At 32.9% G+C, this 17,034-nt stretch overlaps 2 protein-coding genes across 2 annotated transcripts; one reads left to right on the forward strand and one right to left on the reverse strand.

Moving 5' to 3' along the window:
- The first annotated feature begins 347 nt into the window (after window positions 1-347).
- On the forward strand, window positions 348-4,476 carry LOC145325647 (uncharacterized). The gene is made up of 6 exons (XM_080168604.1): window positions 348-378; window positions 870-904; window positions 1,242-1,327; window positions 2,310-2,378; window positions 3,211-3,306; window positions 3,988-4,476. The coding sequence occupies exons 2-6, from the start codon at window positions 883-885 to the stop codon at window positions 4,030-4,032; spliced, it is 318 nt and encodes a 105-aa protein (XP_080024730.1). The 5' UTR covers window positions 348-378; window positions 870-882; the 3' UTR covers window positions 4,033-4,476.
- A 4,277-nt stretch (window positions 4,477-8,753) lies between these two features.
- wmd (serine-threonine kinase receptor-associated protein wmd) lies at window positions 8,754-16,854 on the reverse strand. The gene is made up of 12 exons (XM_080170632.1): window positions 16,209-16,854; window positions 15,450-15,529; window positions 15,222-15,281; window positions 14,763-14,836; window positions 14,413-14,530; window positions 14,060-14,154; window positions 13,408-13,515; window positions 12,659-12,728; window positions 11,807-11,873; window positions 10,750-10,853; window positions 10,193-10,306; window positions 8,754-9,272 (listed from the first exon to the last, which is right to left on the reverse strand). The coding sequence occupies exons 1-11, from the start codon at window positions 16,330-16,332 to the stop codon at window positions 10,205-10,207; spliced, it is 1,002 nt and encodes a 333-aa protein (XP_080026758.1). The 5' UTR covers window positions 16,333-16,854; the 3' UTR covers window positions 8,754-9,272; window positions 10,193-10,204.
- Window positions 16,855-17,034: the final 180 nt, after the last annotated feature.

Here is a 17,034-nt window from a genome sequence, read left to right on the forward strand (position 1 = left end):
CAAGGAAATAAACCTTTCATAATTTCAAAAATTAGCTGTTAGTCTAAATCTGACCCAAATATTTAAATTTGAGGCTTAGTCGCTTAATTTGAAATTTTAAATATTTAAAAATATTTTTTTAGCTTAGAATCTTCCCGGAGAAGTAGAACCAATTGGTGCAAAAGTTGTTACGTTTTGAAAGGCGGAGGGACATACAGGCGGACATTAAACTGCTTTATATTAGAGATATATCTAACTCTGTATTATAGGGATTCTTCTCTCAAATGATTTGGGAGATTTTTTTTATTTTCTCTCCGAAGATTTGAGAGATTTTTTTGTTTTCTCCGGGAAGGTTTCGTAGATTTATTTTCAGTTTTCTCTGGTCCGTTGCCAGATAAGGTAACACTTAATATTTTCTGGGACCTAGTATTAGTATCACATCTACTCTATAATTTTTGCGTGTCCGTACGTATGGCTGAGTTGATCAACAAGAATGACCAATGCAATGGGGGGAGATAATTAGGGTAGGAATGAACATAGAATATACGTGGATATTATGAAAGCCGAAAAGTTGTTGCTAACATGGATATCAATTATTGGTCAGTTTGTTCATCCAGTAGGAGGATAGGGGATGGGGTAAAGGGGGGTCGTTATTCTAGTAAGCTACAACTTTCATTTATTAAAGCACATGATAATCTGGTGTAAGATCCAAGTATTAATAAATCCATTAGGATAGGACTCTCAAATTTACGTGCCCGTCATTTTTCGGTACTTGATAATCATTTGAATTTAAGATAGTTTTCAAAATGGGTTTGAGGTAGATTATATGTGATTTTTGACAAATTTTTATACATTTTGTATAATATCTAACTCGTTTATTTTATTATTAGGTTGTTTATTGTAATGATCTCTGAATTAAGATTTGGTAAGAAATTTAAGTCAACAATGGCAATTATGTCCATAAGTGGCGCAGCAGTAACATGCTTTAACACAAAGACAAATTTCGTCAGGTTTAACCTAAAGGTTTTCTGAGCCTTATATAAGATATATTTTTAAAGAATTTGGTCTTTTAAAATGAAAAATTCTTTTCTCTTTCGTTAAATATATAAATTGTCGTGGAGTAATGCAACAATATACTGTTACACAGTAATAATACAGTAAATAGATATTTCGAAATTAAAATTTTGTGATGTAAAACTTTTTTGAACAGATAATTGCGCAAAAAAAATGTTAAATAACTGTTAGAATAACTTTAAATTTAGGTATTTTTGTTGTTCTTGGTATTTTTGTTGTGAGTTGTTCCTCATATTCTGTTCATTCAACACTCAATATTCAAAATAATCTTCAGGTAATAATGATTACTAGGACAACATGGTACAATATTATAAGCGAGGCATCTCTACTCTGTTCATTCAACACTCAATATTCAAAATAATCTTCAGGTAATAATGGTTACTAGGACAACATGGTACAATATTATAAGCGAGGCATCTCTATTCTGTTTATTCAACACTCAATATTCAAAATAATCTTCAGGTAATAATAATTACTAGGACAACATGGTACAATATTATAAGCGAGGCATCTCTATTCTGTTTATTCAACACTCAATATTTAAAATAATCTTCAGGTAATAATGATTACTAGGACAACATGGCACAATATTATAAGCGAGGCATTTCTGTAATTAAATCATAAAAATAAAAGTAAGTTCTTTTACTATGTCCTGTATTTAAGCAATTTTGCAACAAATTTATGTACAAGAGTTATTGTTTTTTTTTTTTGGGGGGGGGGGGGATTTTCATTTTTGGGGGGGTTTGGGGTGTCCCACACTCCAAGAAAATAGATTAAAACTACCACAGGACCAATAGGTATATTCCCTCAAGAGTAGAATCCGATCGGTTCAGTGGTTACCGAGATCTTAAGCTTCAGACGGACGGACGGACAGACAGACAGACATCGTACTACTTTGTATTATTGATAGATAAGGTTTCATAATAAACAAGAACGACAATATCCAATTGAAAATAAACAGTAGGATAAACAAACATCAACAAATGTAGAGTGGTAGACCTAAAACAAACAGAATATGAATTTATTCTTATTTACTCTGCTTCTATTACAAATAGACGGATTTTTAATGGATATAGAATATGCGTGGATATTATGACAGGGGAAAATTTTTTAGTTTGATCGTTCAACCAGTAAGAGCGGAAGAGATATTGTAATAGGGGTATCACTCTTTTAGCAAGCTTCACGTTTCACTTTATTAGAGTACATGATAAGCTGGAGTATCATCCAAGTAATAATAAATCCATTGTCTATTTTAGGAAGAATTGCCCTTGGTTCTGGATGCAATGAGGCCACATGATCGAGTTCAGATTTTATCCGCTCTCAAGGTTGGTAAAGTTTTTCCAAAAACCTCTCGATATACGATTTATTTAAGGCTGAATTTCCGTGACCTTAGCAAAGCAACAGATAAAAATGGCCATTAATAAACTCCCTTCAGGAGTGGTTTTATTAAGAACTTTATAAAAGCAAAGTTGTTCAAAATTTTCTTGTCATGATTATGCGGTAACTCCCAGGGGATGAAAATTGAACTTGAAATTTTCGAATATAATTTTCTTGAAAAACCCTGCATGGTTAGAATATTTTGAAAATTTCAGGATTTAATCTTGATATAAATGTCTAAAACTTTTGTTTTCTTCTTATAGGGCACACATTTTTTGTTTTCCATTTACACTTCAAGAAAGATGTGCATTGGTCATTTACATTGTATGACGTTTTTTTTATTCAGCTTTGTTTATTGATATTAGTAATACTAAACCGATATGTTAACAACAATTCCTGGAACAATTATTGTGAGAAACCACATTTAGTCAATGTTTCTATTTTCTTTCTTTTCTAGTACTTGTGTTTACAACTGAACAAGGATGCTACATCCATAAAAGCGAAGCTCTGAAACGATATGACATTCAAACATTTACACTTATAGAGTGTCAGAACTGAAAAAGCATCTAGGATATCTCTTTTCAAAGAGTTATGGAAGAGTTGAAAAATAGCAAAATTCCATCCATAAGAATTAATCCCCAAAAACAGATATGTCGAAAACCATCTCAGGATCTATGTGAAGCTTTTCTAAAATGGATTCCGTTCCGTAGTTATCGAAATCTTGACCTACAGACAAAAAAAACCTTACTACTTTATATAAAAGGATATATATTACTTCAGATACCCAGCAAAGATTCGCTGCTGCTACTCTTGTTGTTGATGGACACAGAAAAGGCCCTCGAGTACTTCAAGGCCTATGAAAAGAAACGACTACAGGTACAAACATATTTGTAGGGCAACTACTATCTAATTACCCCTTTCGTGGGTGAGATGTGTCGCTTAGGGTTTAGCTCTCTTCAAGCACCTTGAAACATTTTCCGCGTCTTATAATTGCAGTATAAACCATCCATTTGCCCGATTCTATAGATAACAAAACCTTTGATTGTAAGACATTTGTCTTGAAGTCCCACCTGTGCCAGGCATAGAGTTGAGCTTGTTTATGATCCAAGGCATTTACCCTATTCATGTCACACGGCTAACATAAAAGCAGTAGGTACCTTTTTGACGTCTCTAATATGACACGGTGTGGTGGAAACTTTCTATAAAACTCAGGGAGGGATGGGATATTGGACTGTAAATTACACTGGTAATCAAAGCTTTATAACCACGTTATCTTGTTCGTTGACACAAAAACTTTGGGGACTTTTCTTAAATTCTAAAGTGTTGGTTCCAAACTCGTGTGTTCCATCTTTTCAACTAATCTACAGAAGGATTAATTTTGTTTATCATCATTAGGGGTGTGTGTATATTAATTTATAGGCCAATGTCTTATCCCTTAAGACCTATGATAAAACCATGATACATGTGTTATAAACTTAAGAACTGGTTTCAATCCAGAGTGCAGTGGAAATGCTCCAAAATGATTATTTAGTAAATTTATCAATATTGTTATTTTAGGAAAAGAAGAGAATGAGAGATATCTACTCAAAACTTCGTGTGTAGAGAATATTTATTTATCGCATCGTATTACAGACAACTTTCCGCGGATAGTAATATAAACAATATAAGATTAAAACCAGTTTTGTTAGACCCAAGGGGCCGATGGCCCGGTTTAACAAATGTGGTGTTAATTTTATGATTTTTATTTTATTATTCGTGGGAAATTGTCTGTAATAAAATGCTATACATGATTTTTCAGTATGACAGAGAACCAGTTCTAATCCAGCGGATATTCATCGGTTTCGAAGCCATACTGAAAAAAAATCATAATCTTTGTTGATTTTATTATTAACCTTTTAAGAATATTAAATAAGCTATAATAGCTACTTTATTTTTTTTTCTGGTTATTGAAAATGCTTTCAAGCCTACATATATGAAAATTTTCTTATTTTGGCCTAATAATTGAAATATGTCTTATTTGTTTTGTAATAAAAATCTTTAGTAAAATATTATGTCATTTTTTTTAGTAGCGACACTACTCTATAATTCACGTTGTCCGTAACCAAATGGGGTAAATGTGATTTTCTCGGCTCGTATTCAAGATAAACAGCTGAAATTTTTAGTGAAGATTCCTATGCCTTATGCCCATCTAATCTATACATTGTTTTGTCCATCTGTCAGTTACTTGGGGTGCTAGATCGATTCCTAGATTTTTCAAGTTTTTGTGATTTTCTCAATTCCTATTCAAGATAGATGGCTGAAACTTTCAGAGAATTGGGGTGCTAGATCGATTCCTAGATTTTGAGGTTTGAATTTCTGTATTCCTATTCAGGATTGACGGCTGAAATTTTCAGGGATTGAATATGCTTATATTGTACATATTTCCGTCAAGTTAAAGATTTGGCTTTTAAATGCGGTGCTAAATCGATTCCTAGATTTTTAAGTTTTCATGAATATAAGGTTAATGATTATTGTATGACACGGCTCTATAGTGAAGTTTTTTCCAGATATCCATTCATAATTTTTAAGCTTCGCTACTTATGGATGTTGTCAACCTAGTTATTATTTATTTTACTCCATAATTCACTTTACTGTCCGTTTGTTACACAGCACTGTGGGGGAAATGCGATTTTTTCTCGGCTGCTATACAAGACAGATGCTGATATTTTTGGGGATTATTACATTTACCAATGAGCATCAAGTACATAATAAACTAGGTACATACATCATACTTATGTATTATAAAGGTTTCGTGATTATTCGTTATACTTTCTTGCTTATTATATACTAGCGGATTCGCCCCTAGCCACTAGGGGCTTTGCCCCAAGAGGTGATTAAAATTTTTTGCCGAATTTCGTAAAAGGACCAAGGTAATCTTCAGCCAAAAAAATAGCCTAAAACCACCACAGGACCAGTAGATATATTCCCTGAAGAGTAGAATTAGATCGGTTCAGTGGTAACCGAGATCTTAAGGGACGGACAGACAGAAAGACATCATTCTACTTTGTATTATAGATATCTTTCTTTCCATGACAACTAACTGAACATCTGTAACTCACATCGCCCATTTGACTATCCAGGATTTTTTTTTGGTATTTCGCTACTTGTAGATGTTGTCATCCTTCTAATTTATTAACATCATGTGAAGTGGCGTTAAGAGATTTTGACCAGCTTGATAAAAAAAAATCCGGGGGGGAGGGGCGGTGTATTACAGACAACATGCAGGGTCGATTTTGGGTTCCAGTTGAGATGTTTTCATCCTTTTTTATTAGATCCGGGGTAGAACTTTAAACTTTTCGTCCATCTAAATTAATTTCACAAATGATAGTATCATAAATATTGCTTGATAATATTTCTGGAAAGAATTAAACATATAATCAGGGCGACCACTCCAAAACCAAAAAAATATAGTATTTTTATAGTATATTTTTTTAATCCATATAGTATATATAGTATATTTTTTTAAAACTCATATAGTATGATATAGTATCGGACTTAGAATTATTTAGTAATACATAGTATATACATCATCAATAATAACTCAAAGCATAGCTGTTATCAAAGCAATTTCATATATAAGGGGCTTACTCTGTGATTATTAGGCAAGGTATCAATGTGAGATTATAGGTTATTTAGGATAAAAGTTTACTGTTGGTTAGTATTTCACACATATTTAATCATTTTTTTGGATAGGTCTCAGGTTCATGTGCTGCAGGCTATCTGGAAAGGTAAAAAAATTTAGATTTCTGTTTGAAGAGTTAGAGATCAACTTATAAAACAAAATATGCATCTTTTTGGATGTTATTAACATAAATGAAGAAAAAATTAAAATAGTCCTCCAAGTTCTGGTCTTGCAGGCCTCCAGGTCCACTCTGGACAGGTTATATGTAGATATTTTTTATTTGAAGAGTTAGAGGCCAACTAATAAAACAGAATATGCATCTTTTTGAATGCTATTAACATATCTGAAGAAAAAATTAAAATCGGCCTCCAAGTTCTGGTCCTGTAGGCCTCCATGTACACTCTGGACGGGTAAAAAATTAAAATTTCTTATTTGAAGAATTAGAGGTCAACTTATAAAAAAGAATATGCATCTTTTTGGATGTTATTAACATAACTGAAGGAAAAATTAAAATCGACCTCTAAGTTCTGGTCCTGCAGACTCTGGACAGGTAAATATAAAACTTCCCTAATTGAACAGTTAATGGTATATTTATTAAACAAAATGAGCTTATATTTGGATGTTCTTTATATATTTGAAATAAAAAAATAAAATTGGCCTTCAGGTTTAGGAGCTGCAGGCCTCAAGGTGGACTCTGGACATGAATAAAATAAAAAATTTCAATTTTAAGGAGTTAGAGGTTTATTAAACAACATACCTAAGCATTTCTATAGATGCTATTTATATGTTTAAAGAAAAAATGACAATCAACCTCCAGGTTTGATGCTGCAGGCCTCCAGGTAAACTCTGGACAGGAAAAAATCAAAATTTCTTATTTATGTAGTTAGAGGTTAGTTTATAAAACACCATAAGCATCTTTTTAGATGTTATTTACGTATCTGAAGAAAAAATACAAGGGGGGGGGGGGAGTTCTGACACATTTGCATAAACCTGGTATTTTGGCTTTATCTTATATAGTGAATTTTCCCAAGTTTTAAGATTTTTTAGAAAGGCCTCCAGGTTCCGGAGCTCCAGGCCTCCAGGTGTTCTCTGTGTACAGGTAAAAATGAAAAAAATTTTTTTTGAAGAGTTAGAGGTCAGCATATGAAAAAAAAATTGCATGTTTTTTTTCTTAAAACATGTGAATAACATTCAAAAGAAGCATATTTTGTTTTATAAGTTGACTTCTAACTCCTAAATTCTTTTTAATTTTTACCTGTACAGAGACCACCTGGAGGCCTGGAGCTTCGGATCCTGGAGGCCTATCCAAAAAATCTTAAAACTTGGGAAAATTCATCATATAAGAATGATTTTATCTTTAATAACCTATCCTCTCAGTCCAAAGATAAAGCCTATATACCAGGTTTACGCAAATGTGTCAGACCTCCCCCCCTCCCTTGATCTCCAGGTAAAGGTGCTGCAGGCTTCCATGTAGACTCTGTCCAGAGAAAACCTGGAGGCCTGAAGTTGAACTCTTCAAATAAAAAATTTGAGTCTTTTACCTGTCCTGAATGAACCTGAACTTGGATCCTGATATGTTAATATTATCCAAATAAATGCATGTTATGTTATATAAATCGACCTCTAACTTTTCATATAAGAAATTTGATTGTTTACCTGTTCAGAGTGGACCTAAAGGCCTGCAGGACCTGAACTAGGAGGCCGATTTATATATTTTCTTCAGATATGTTAATAAGATCAAAAAAAAAATACATATTCTGTTTTATAAGTTGACTTCTAAGTGTTAAAATAAGAAATTTGATTTTTTACTTGTCCAGAATGGACCTGGAGGCCTGCAGGGCTTGACCCTAAGGGCTGATTTTCAATTTTTTTCAGATATGTTAATAACATCCAAAAAGATGCATATTCTGTTTTATAGGTTGACCTCTAACTCATCAAACAAAAAATTTGAATTTTTACCAGTCCAGAGTTGACCTGGTGGCCTGCAGGACCAGAACTTTGAGGCCAATTTTAATTTTTTTCTTCAGATATGTTAATAACATCCTGAAAGATGCATATTTTGTTTAATAAGTTGATCTCTAAATTTTACAATTTTTTACCTGTCCAGAAACCACCTTTTTCCTACCTGAACCTGGAAACTTACCCAAAAAAATATTGAATATAAGTGAACTACTACCCAAAAGTAAATTTTTGTCCCAAATACCCTATAGTCTCACATTAATACCTAGCCTAATAATCACTGAGTAAGCGAAAGTGGTAAAACTTACCCCTCACCCTTAAGTTAACTCTATGAAAAATAACTGATATTTATATCATATATCACAAACAAAAATATATTTTAAAGAATTTTCTTCATCTTTATGCATTTTAGTCGTATCACAGTATCTTTTGAGCCCCCCGCAGTGGTTAGAAATAGGAGAAAACCTACTGTGAAAATAAGACAAAAAGCTCCTTAAGAGGCGTTGTCACAAAACTGACAATATTAGTTTTTTGTTATATAAATGTAATATTACATAGCATATATAGTAAATTTTGGTCAAGTAAAGGTTAAAATATATAGTATATATAGTAAATTTTTGTCATATAGTATAATATAGTATCAAAATGCATCCTATATAGTATAAATAGTATATATAGTATGCAGTGGTCGCCCTGTATAATATTTGAAAGATCATAAATTTATTGACTTTTTTGTTGTTGTATAAATAACAGTATAAAAGGTAAATTGGTACAAAATATAAATAAATACAAAGTATAGCATACTGATGACATGGCCAACGCTGGTTGGTTAGCGGTCAAACTGAATAGGTAAAAAAATCAGCAAAATTTAAAATAGAAAAGTTACAATGTTTGGCCGTTAACCAAGCTGGCAATTTGCCTTAATACATAACAATTCATAAAAGGACATCCAATAAAAATGGATTTTCCAAGAGAGTGGGGGGTATAGAATTCATAACAACGTAAAAAATCCTCAGGAAAATCGCCCAAAAATCCACCAAAAGTCAAATGAGAAATAATTTGGTTTGTCTTAAATTGCACAAATTTCAAAATGGCGGATGGTTGAGGATTTCCCAGATTTCTTAATAAATGTTGCAGCTTGTTTTGTGGATCATGGTAGCAGCTCACAAGAAAATATGAATATTTCTTTTTTCTTTATCATGTTGAGATTGCAGTATAAAACCTGAAATAGATTTTTATCACATCGTATTATTGACAGCTTTCTGCTAATATTAAAATGAAAAATTATAAAACCAGTTTTGTTAAACAAAACTTTTACCTAATAATCTTAGGTATGAACTTTATTTTAATATTGGTGGAAAATTGTCTGTAATTCGAAACTATACATGATTTTTCAGTATGCTTAGAACCAGTTCTAATCCAAAGGATATTAACCAGTTTGGAAGCCATGCTGGTATAGTCGCATCGTATTATAAACAACTTTTCACGGATATGAAATATACAATTATAAAATTAAAACCAGTTTTATATTCGTAGAAAACTGGATATAATACGATGCTAGACATAGTATTTTCGTATGGATGAGAACCGGTTCCTATCCACCGGATTCGAATAATTACGATAAATTTGTTTAAATAAAATCTAAGATTAGGTTGCTTATTTTTTCACAGTTAGGAAGGAAAATTGCAAAATAAAATCTTTAAAACTAAATGCCTATACAAAAATGAACTAAGTAAAATATGATGAAAAATGTTTTTTTCCCTACATTTTTATATCTAACAGATATCAAGCTAAAAGACAGATTTAGAAAAAAAAATTGGATTTAAATAAAAATACTTATAACGTTTTTCAATAATAATTAATTTCCTCAAGTTGCATAGCGAGCACACCTCTACTTAAATTTAAAATAAATTGAAATAATTCAAGGAGGGGATAGTTGTTTTCTTCTTTATCTCTATTCTAACCCCTTCGGTGCCTGTACCTTGAATAACCTGACCTAACCTAAGCTAAACTGACTTAAATTATACTTCAAACACACCAAAAACTACCCCTCCCTCACTATATTTTCAATTTATTTCAACATAACGAGAAGCGGTTTATTGTGTTCAACTAGGCACTTTGGGGGAAACCTCCGTATAATACCTTTGGCTGAGTCTAGATGGCCAGAGCTTCAGTTTTTCTTTGTAAGCTGTCTGCGGCTGTATTGTTGACTGTATCTATACACTTCCACAGTCCGTATGTCTTACCAACCTCAGTCTAGATAGAAAGATTCAAATTAAATATTTATCTAGTGGCTATGCCCCTCGAGGCAGCTAAATTGTTGACTGTAATTATACAATTCCACAGTCCGTATGTCTTACCAACCTCAGTCTAGATAGAAAGATTCAAATTAAATATGTATCTAGTGGCTATGCCCCTAGAGGCAGCTATATTGTTGACTGTAGCTATACACTTCCTTAGTCTAGAGAGAATGTAAGATTCATATTGTTCCTATATAAAAGTAAAAGGAGCTCTTCTATGGATTACAATTATTGATTGAAACATTTAGACAATCTACTTAATAAACCAACCAACACAATAAAATTTCACTGAGTTGTTAAGGCAACAAATAAGAAAACGTTATTATAAAACTTTGGAAACTAGTGTATTAACAAGCCCAATGTCCCCTCCCTCCCTGGTATAAAATGGTGAATTCTAACCTGCCAAAGCCTCAAAGTTCCGTCCTCAGATCCAGAAGCATATAGTTCTCCATCAGGGCTGAACCTCACACAGTGAACAGGTCCAAAGTGACCCTTAAAGTTCTCTGAAATAAAACCGCATTACAATAAATGTATAAGTACAAGTATACAATATAATCCAAGGAAGGAAGGGCAGATTGGGCAGTTTATTACACTAGTCCCCAAAGCTTTATAATGACGTTTGCTAAATCGTTGGTTTAACAACTTTGGAGACTTTTAATTAATTTTAATTAGTCGGTTTATGAAGTTTAGTATCTAAACTTTTCAACCACTAACTGTAATCTACAGAAGGAATAATTTTGTGTATCATTATGGGATGTGCATCAATTTATCGGCCTTTGTCTTATCCCTTTAGATCCCTGGTATAATCCAGTTAACTATCTGGCCCAAGTGGTGGAGACCCTTTCCGTTTGCTAACAAAGATTTCAAAGATCCACTACAAAATCGGGACAGAGTCCCCACCCTAAAGCAACAGACTTTAAAACGGACATTCGTAAATACGCTTAGTTACAGACTAACTATACTACTAAAAAATCAAAAAATAATATCTTACAACAAAACTAATTATAAAAGAGTCCAGTATGTTGCGGATAAATTCCGTAAATTCCAACTCACACCTTTACGGAATTTACCCGCAACCCGCAAGAAAACAATGAATATAAAAATACAGGATTCAGGATTCACAAGAAATCAAACTAATTTGATTAGATACAAAATTCTATTATTAATACCCATCTTGTTTCCTTTTTCAGAAAAGTGAAACTCTACGTTTACAATAGCAAAGATACTCTATAATTCCAAATATTCGTATAAGTCTCGATGCTAATTCTCAAAAAAATGATAAATGGATTTTCCAAAGTTTATGCATCTTGACACTGTGTAATTGTATGCATCTTTACTCATGCTACATCCTTGCATCTTATTGAAAGCAAAGCATTACTATAATTGGGGATGGGCTGTAGGTTCGTTAATTTGTGCATGTTAGAATTGTCCTATTGATATCAAACTTGGCCCATACCTATCTCTGTTCCGGCCTCGAAGTCAAACTTGTATAATTTCAGATCTTCTCCTCCGCATACAAAGACCTGACAATTGGATTTATTATTAGTTGGATCTTACACCAGATTATCATGTTCTATCAAAACAGTGATCAGTGTAGCGGCTAAAATAACGATCCTCCCATACACCCACTCTACCATCCTACTGATTAAAAGAACCGACTAATACCTAAGTGATGTCCATGTTATCAAGATAAATTGACGAAATTTTCCCCCCGCATAATATCGACGTATATTCTACTAACAGCTGTGCCCCTAGCATTTGGGGGATCTGTATTCAAAGGGGTAGAAAAGGGATAGAAAATAGCCTAAAACAAAGAATTAAATTTAAAAATTAAATAGAACTTAAGCACTAGACACAAAAAAAACCTTACTACTTTATATAATAGGATAGGTATCCATTAAGACCTGAGATTAAAACAAGATTATATTTTTTTTAAACATACACCTTGTATTTAAAAAGAGATAACGTTGCTTTCAGATCTAAATGTACAAATTCAAATTCTAATATTATGTTACTTTTTTTAAAATATGATAAAGCTTTTAATAATTGTACAGTATTATGATAATACTCCACCCCCCCCTCCCCCCTCCCCCCCCCTGAAAAGATGACAGTTCTGCCCCCCCCCCCCCCCACTGAAAATAGCTTTGAACCACCAAATAAAAAGTAGAATATTTCATGAGAAGCACAACCTCACCGGTTCAGTGGTTAGAAAGATCCTAAGCCTCAGACAGACATCAGACAGACATCTTATTACTAGATATATATTTTACCCCCCCTCCCCCTCCAAAATAACAAAATACTTAGGTACCTCTTTGTTTTTATTCAATGAGGCAGAGTAGACTGCACAAGGTACTGACACTTCTTTTATTGTTTCAAGTCTGAACAAAATAAATCCAATATTAATAGATTTGTAATGGGACCAAAAAAAAAAATAACAACTGCCTCAAGCCAAATCTCTATGAAACGAGTGAATAACTAATCATAGTAGGTATCATATTTAGAGTTTAAAAGGAACCGTGAAAACTTCTGCTATCACTTCAAACCAAGAAATATTAAGAAATATTAGAAATATCTTTTGATGCAGTTGTGTCAGGCGCTAGGCATTTAAAGCATGGATATTAGGCATGTCTTGGCATATAAGCAGTGTTACAATTTTATTTCACAAATACGACGTTCCAACAAAGTTTATGCAGAAGTTTGAATTCTGTATAGTGTTTTAGCCACATGGTTTTCACCAAACACGATCTTTTTTTCAGGTCCCCCCAAAATATGACCTGAAGATCAGGGGGGAGAGGACATTGGGCTGTTTATTACACTAATGCCCGAAAGTAATCGTTGGTTTAACAACTTTTGGGACTTTTATTGAATTTTAATTGGTTGGTTCATTAAGTTGCGTGTCAAACTTTCAACGACTAATTGTAATCTATAGAAAGGGTATTTTGTGCATCATCATTGGGGATGTACATCAATTTGTCGGCCATTGTCTTATCCCTGTCTTAAAATAATCAATGAGTCTACATCGACACGAAAAGTATTATCGCTACTAAAAATTCTTACGTGATAGAGTTGATGAAGTGGACTTTGCGGCCAGCAGCCACTGTGATCACATCCCCCTCTCCATACTTGAACACCTCCATACCACCAATAGGCTCGATGAAGTCTTTCCTAAAGTTAAAATTGTTTTAGACATATTAATACAAGTTGCAGTTGCATGAATTGTTGTGTAAAGTTCAACTACTTAGCAAAGTAAAATATTTAATAACAAAAGTTTGTTTGTTGTTTTATAATAAAACTAGCAGTTAAGCCTCTATCATCAATACTTGAAAGAGTAGGAAAAGGCAGAAAAATAGCCGTTAGCCGTTATTTTTCCAACTCTTTGTTCGATTTAGGGAAAATAGACCTACCAAGGAAAGTTCGAATTCTAAATTCTAAATCACATTGATTACGAGATGGCTGCATTAACCCCCCCCCCCCCCCCCCTATCAAGAGATAACGTAAATACAAGCATCTAGTATATTTAAAAACGTCCTATAAAGCAAAATACTCAAAGGTATATAGTAGTAAAAAGGTCAATTCTAATCAATAGTTATAAAAAAAAATCACAAAGAGATAGAAAAACATAAACGTAGTAGGTATAGAATGATAATTATAAATACCAATTAATATAAAGTAATGAAGTAGCCGCGCTACTAAAAATAAATATACTTACTTGAGAAGGAGCTCTCCTGTGTTTACATCCCACATTCTCACGGTTTTATCATCTGAACAGCTGAATAACTTGGTGTTGTCCTTACTGTAGCTCACCTAATCAAAATATTAGTTATTTATCGCATCGTATTATAGACAGCTTTACATGGATAATAAAATGAGAAATTATATGATTAAAACCAGCTTTGTTAACCTTGGCAAAACTGGTATTAATTTTGTAGAAAATTATCTAATACGATGCGATAAATAACTGTTCTTTATTTATCATCTTTCATCATTTTTTTCTTTTTTAAGGAATCTAATTTATTACATATGTATACTTTTATTGACAAAAGGTTCAGATGATTAGTTTACCTGTTTGATACCAGAGGTGTGGCCTTCAAACTTGACAATAGGTTCAGATGGCTGTTCCAGGTCGTAAATGCGCAGCACCTTGTCATTGCTGCCTGTCGCCAAGGAACCACCGTCAGAGCTAAAAATTATTTTTATTATTAAATGAATATAATAATAATCGTTTCTGTAAAATATATCTTCTTTTTAAAAGCTTAACAACTGTTATTTAAAATAAAATATAAACAAAAACCTAATAAAATCGAATAATATTACTTGCATACAAAAAGTGCTAAAAGATACAACTAACGATTGATATTCCCCATATGCAAAAAAAAACAATGAATCTTTTCACAAATGCGTTAAAACCGTACCTAAAGCAGACAGATTTAACGATGTGTTTGTGTTGCAAAGAGAGCTCCTCCTCTCCTGTTTTGGCATCCCATACCTGTAACATGAAAATAATTGTTAATATCAATGAAACATAGTTAAAACCATTTACATTTTTGTCATTTGTACCATCTACTAAGATATCATCTTTGGGTGCTTTCCCACAAATAACTCGCATATAACCCAATTTTTAAAAATAAATTGAAAATAGGAGAAAGAGGGTAGTTTTTTCCTATGCCCTCTCCGGCGGGTGGGAGCCACTAACACTGTGTGGATAGGTGGATACCCAGAACCTAATATAAACTGACCTAAAGTAATAAACAAATCAAAAACTACCCCCCTTTTAGAATTTGTTTCAAAATAAAAGGGGGGGGGGGGGGTTTCTTATGATGGAAATTTATGTGCTAGTGCCTAGTTTTGATTGAGAAAATAAAAGACTGTACCTTAGCAGAGAAATCAGCTCCTCCTGTGGCTACTTTCGATGCGTCTCCGGTGATATCAACCTAAACAAATATATCAAAAAAATTCCCATGTGGAAATAAAAGAACAAAATGCAATAAATAAATTATATCCTTAGGGAAAAAATACATTAAAAAAAATAGCTGAAAGGATCAAAGTTGAACATTGTTAATTGTCAAAAAGATACGACAGGGGTAAAGAATTGGACTTACCCCCCAGACAGCCCCTTTGTGTCCCTCGAAGGTTCCAATCCAATCTCCAGTTTCTCCTTGACGAAGCATAGGCTTTCCATCTAAAACAAAAAATAATAATTATTGCTTAGATCCCACTATAGATGTAGACATAACCAGTAATCAATGTTTCCAATGAACCAAAAAAGTTCATTTAGAGCTGGATCTTTAAATTATTTAGTGGTTAGCCGAGCCAGATCTGCCTCGAGGTGAGCCACTGCAGCTGCTGCTAAAAAAAACATTGATCTTAAAAAGATTTACGGCTCGGTGTTGCCAGATCACTTCCCGACTCTTTCAAAATCGGCTCACTTGTGGCTCGGCTCAGGCTTATAGGTGATTTAAAGATCCAGCTCAGTACAATTACAAAATATTTCTTTAAACAAAATCTTAAAGTTATCGGTATAAAATCAGATTTATCCATGAAATGCTTAATTTGCTTCATTACGGCATTGAAACTTCTACTTTAAAAAATGCCCTCCCCAATCCCTCCCCCTCCCCCCTTGTATATTTTTTCGTACATTAAATCTTTAAGCTTTATGGTTTTATAATCTAATTAATAGGTTACTTGAATTGCAAATTTAAATCATAGTAGGTAATATTTTAAAATCTAAAAATAAAATCTCCTTAAAAATGATCTGAAAAAGTTCCATTGCCATGAATATTACATACGTGTCGTGTGTATGCATTTCTCCAAGGTCATAAAACCACATAAATATACACATCATCATGCATTAGACTAACCTTTGCAAGCCGCCACAGAGAAATAAGAACCATCATCGTTCAAATCAGAAAAGGCCAAGTAAACAACAGGCCTTGTGTGGCCGGAGCAGGTCAACGGTGTCTGGCGCAATCCTCCGGACGACATTTCGGATACGGCGGATGGTTTAGCGGCAAGAAAACGGTAAAATTAGAGGCGATAGATGGATGTTTATTTTTGTTAGGTGTTAACAATCAGCGCGCACCCCACTCACACTCCACAAGCTGACTGAAGGGTCGCGTCTGCTAGAAATTCACTTTCACTATTTCATGGGGTGAAAAAACTTTTATAGTTTTGTAGATTAAAATTTAAACAAAAATAAAATTATTTTATAGACTTTTGAAAAAATTTACAAGCTTCTTTATTAAAAATATTTTTTTACTACAAAAACTTAAAACCCCAGTTTAAGAAAATTTCTACTTGAAATATTCCGACAATAACAAAAGGTTAAATAGATCTTTTTTGCAATAAATAGATACATTTTTTGATTAAAATATTCAGAATTAATTTTATACTCATATTTTATTGAATAAAAATAAATTATAAAATAAGTAGTTTAGAAATAAAGCAGATTTATTAGTTTTAAAATACTTTTTTAGGACATTTTAAAATATTATCCTGACAGAAGACGCAACTTTTAGTATTTTAATAAGATATTTTATTATTAACTTGTAGAAAATGTTATAAAATTTAAGTTAAACTAGAACACAACCAAAAATAAATCATGTTTTAAAATCGGAATATTTATAAATATAATAAAACTAAGAGTTGCGTCTTTCTAAAATGCCGCGTCCCCCAATTTGTGTCTTT

Source organism: Acartia tonsa, chromosome 8 (assembly GCF_053477335.1).
Source record: "Acartia tonsa isolate MP-2025a chromosome 8, ASM5347733v1, whole genome shotgun sequence".
NCBI lineage: Eukaryota > Metazoa > Arthropoda > Copepoda > Calanoida > Acartiidae > Acartia > Acartia tonsa.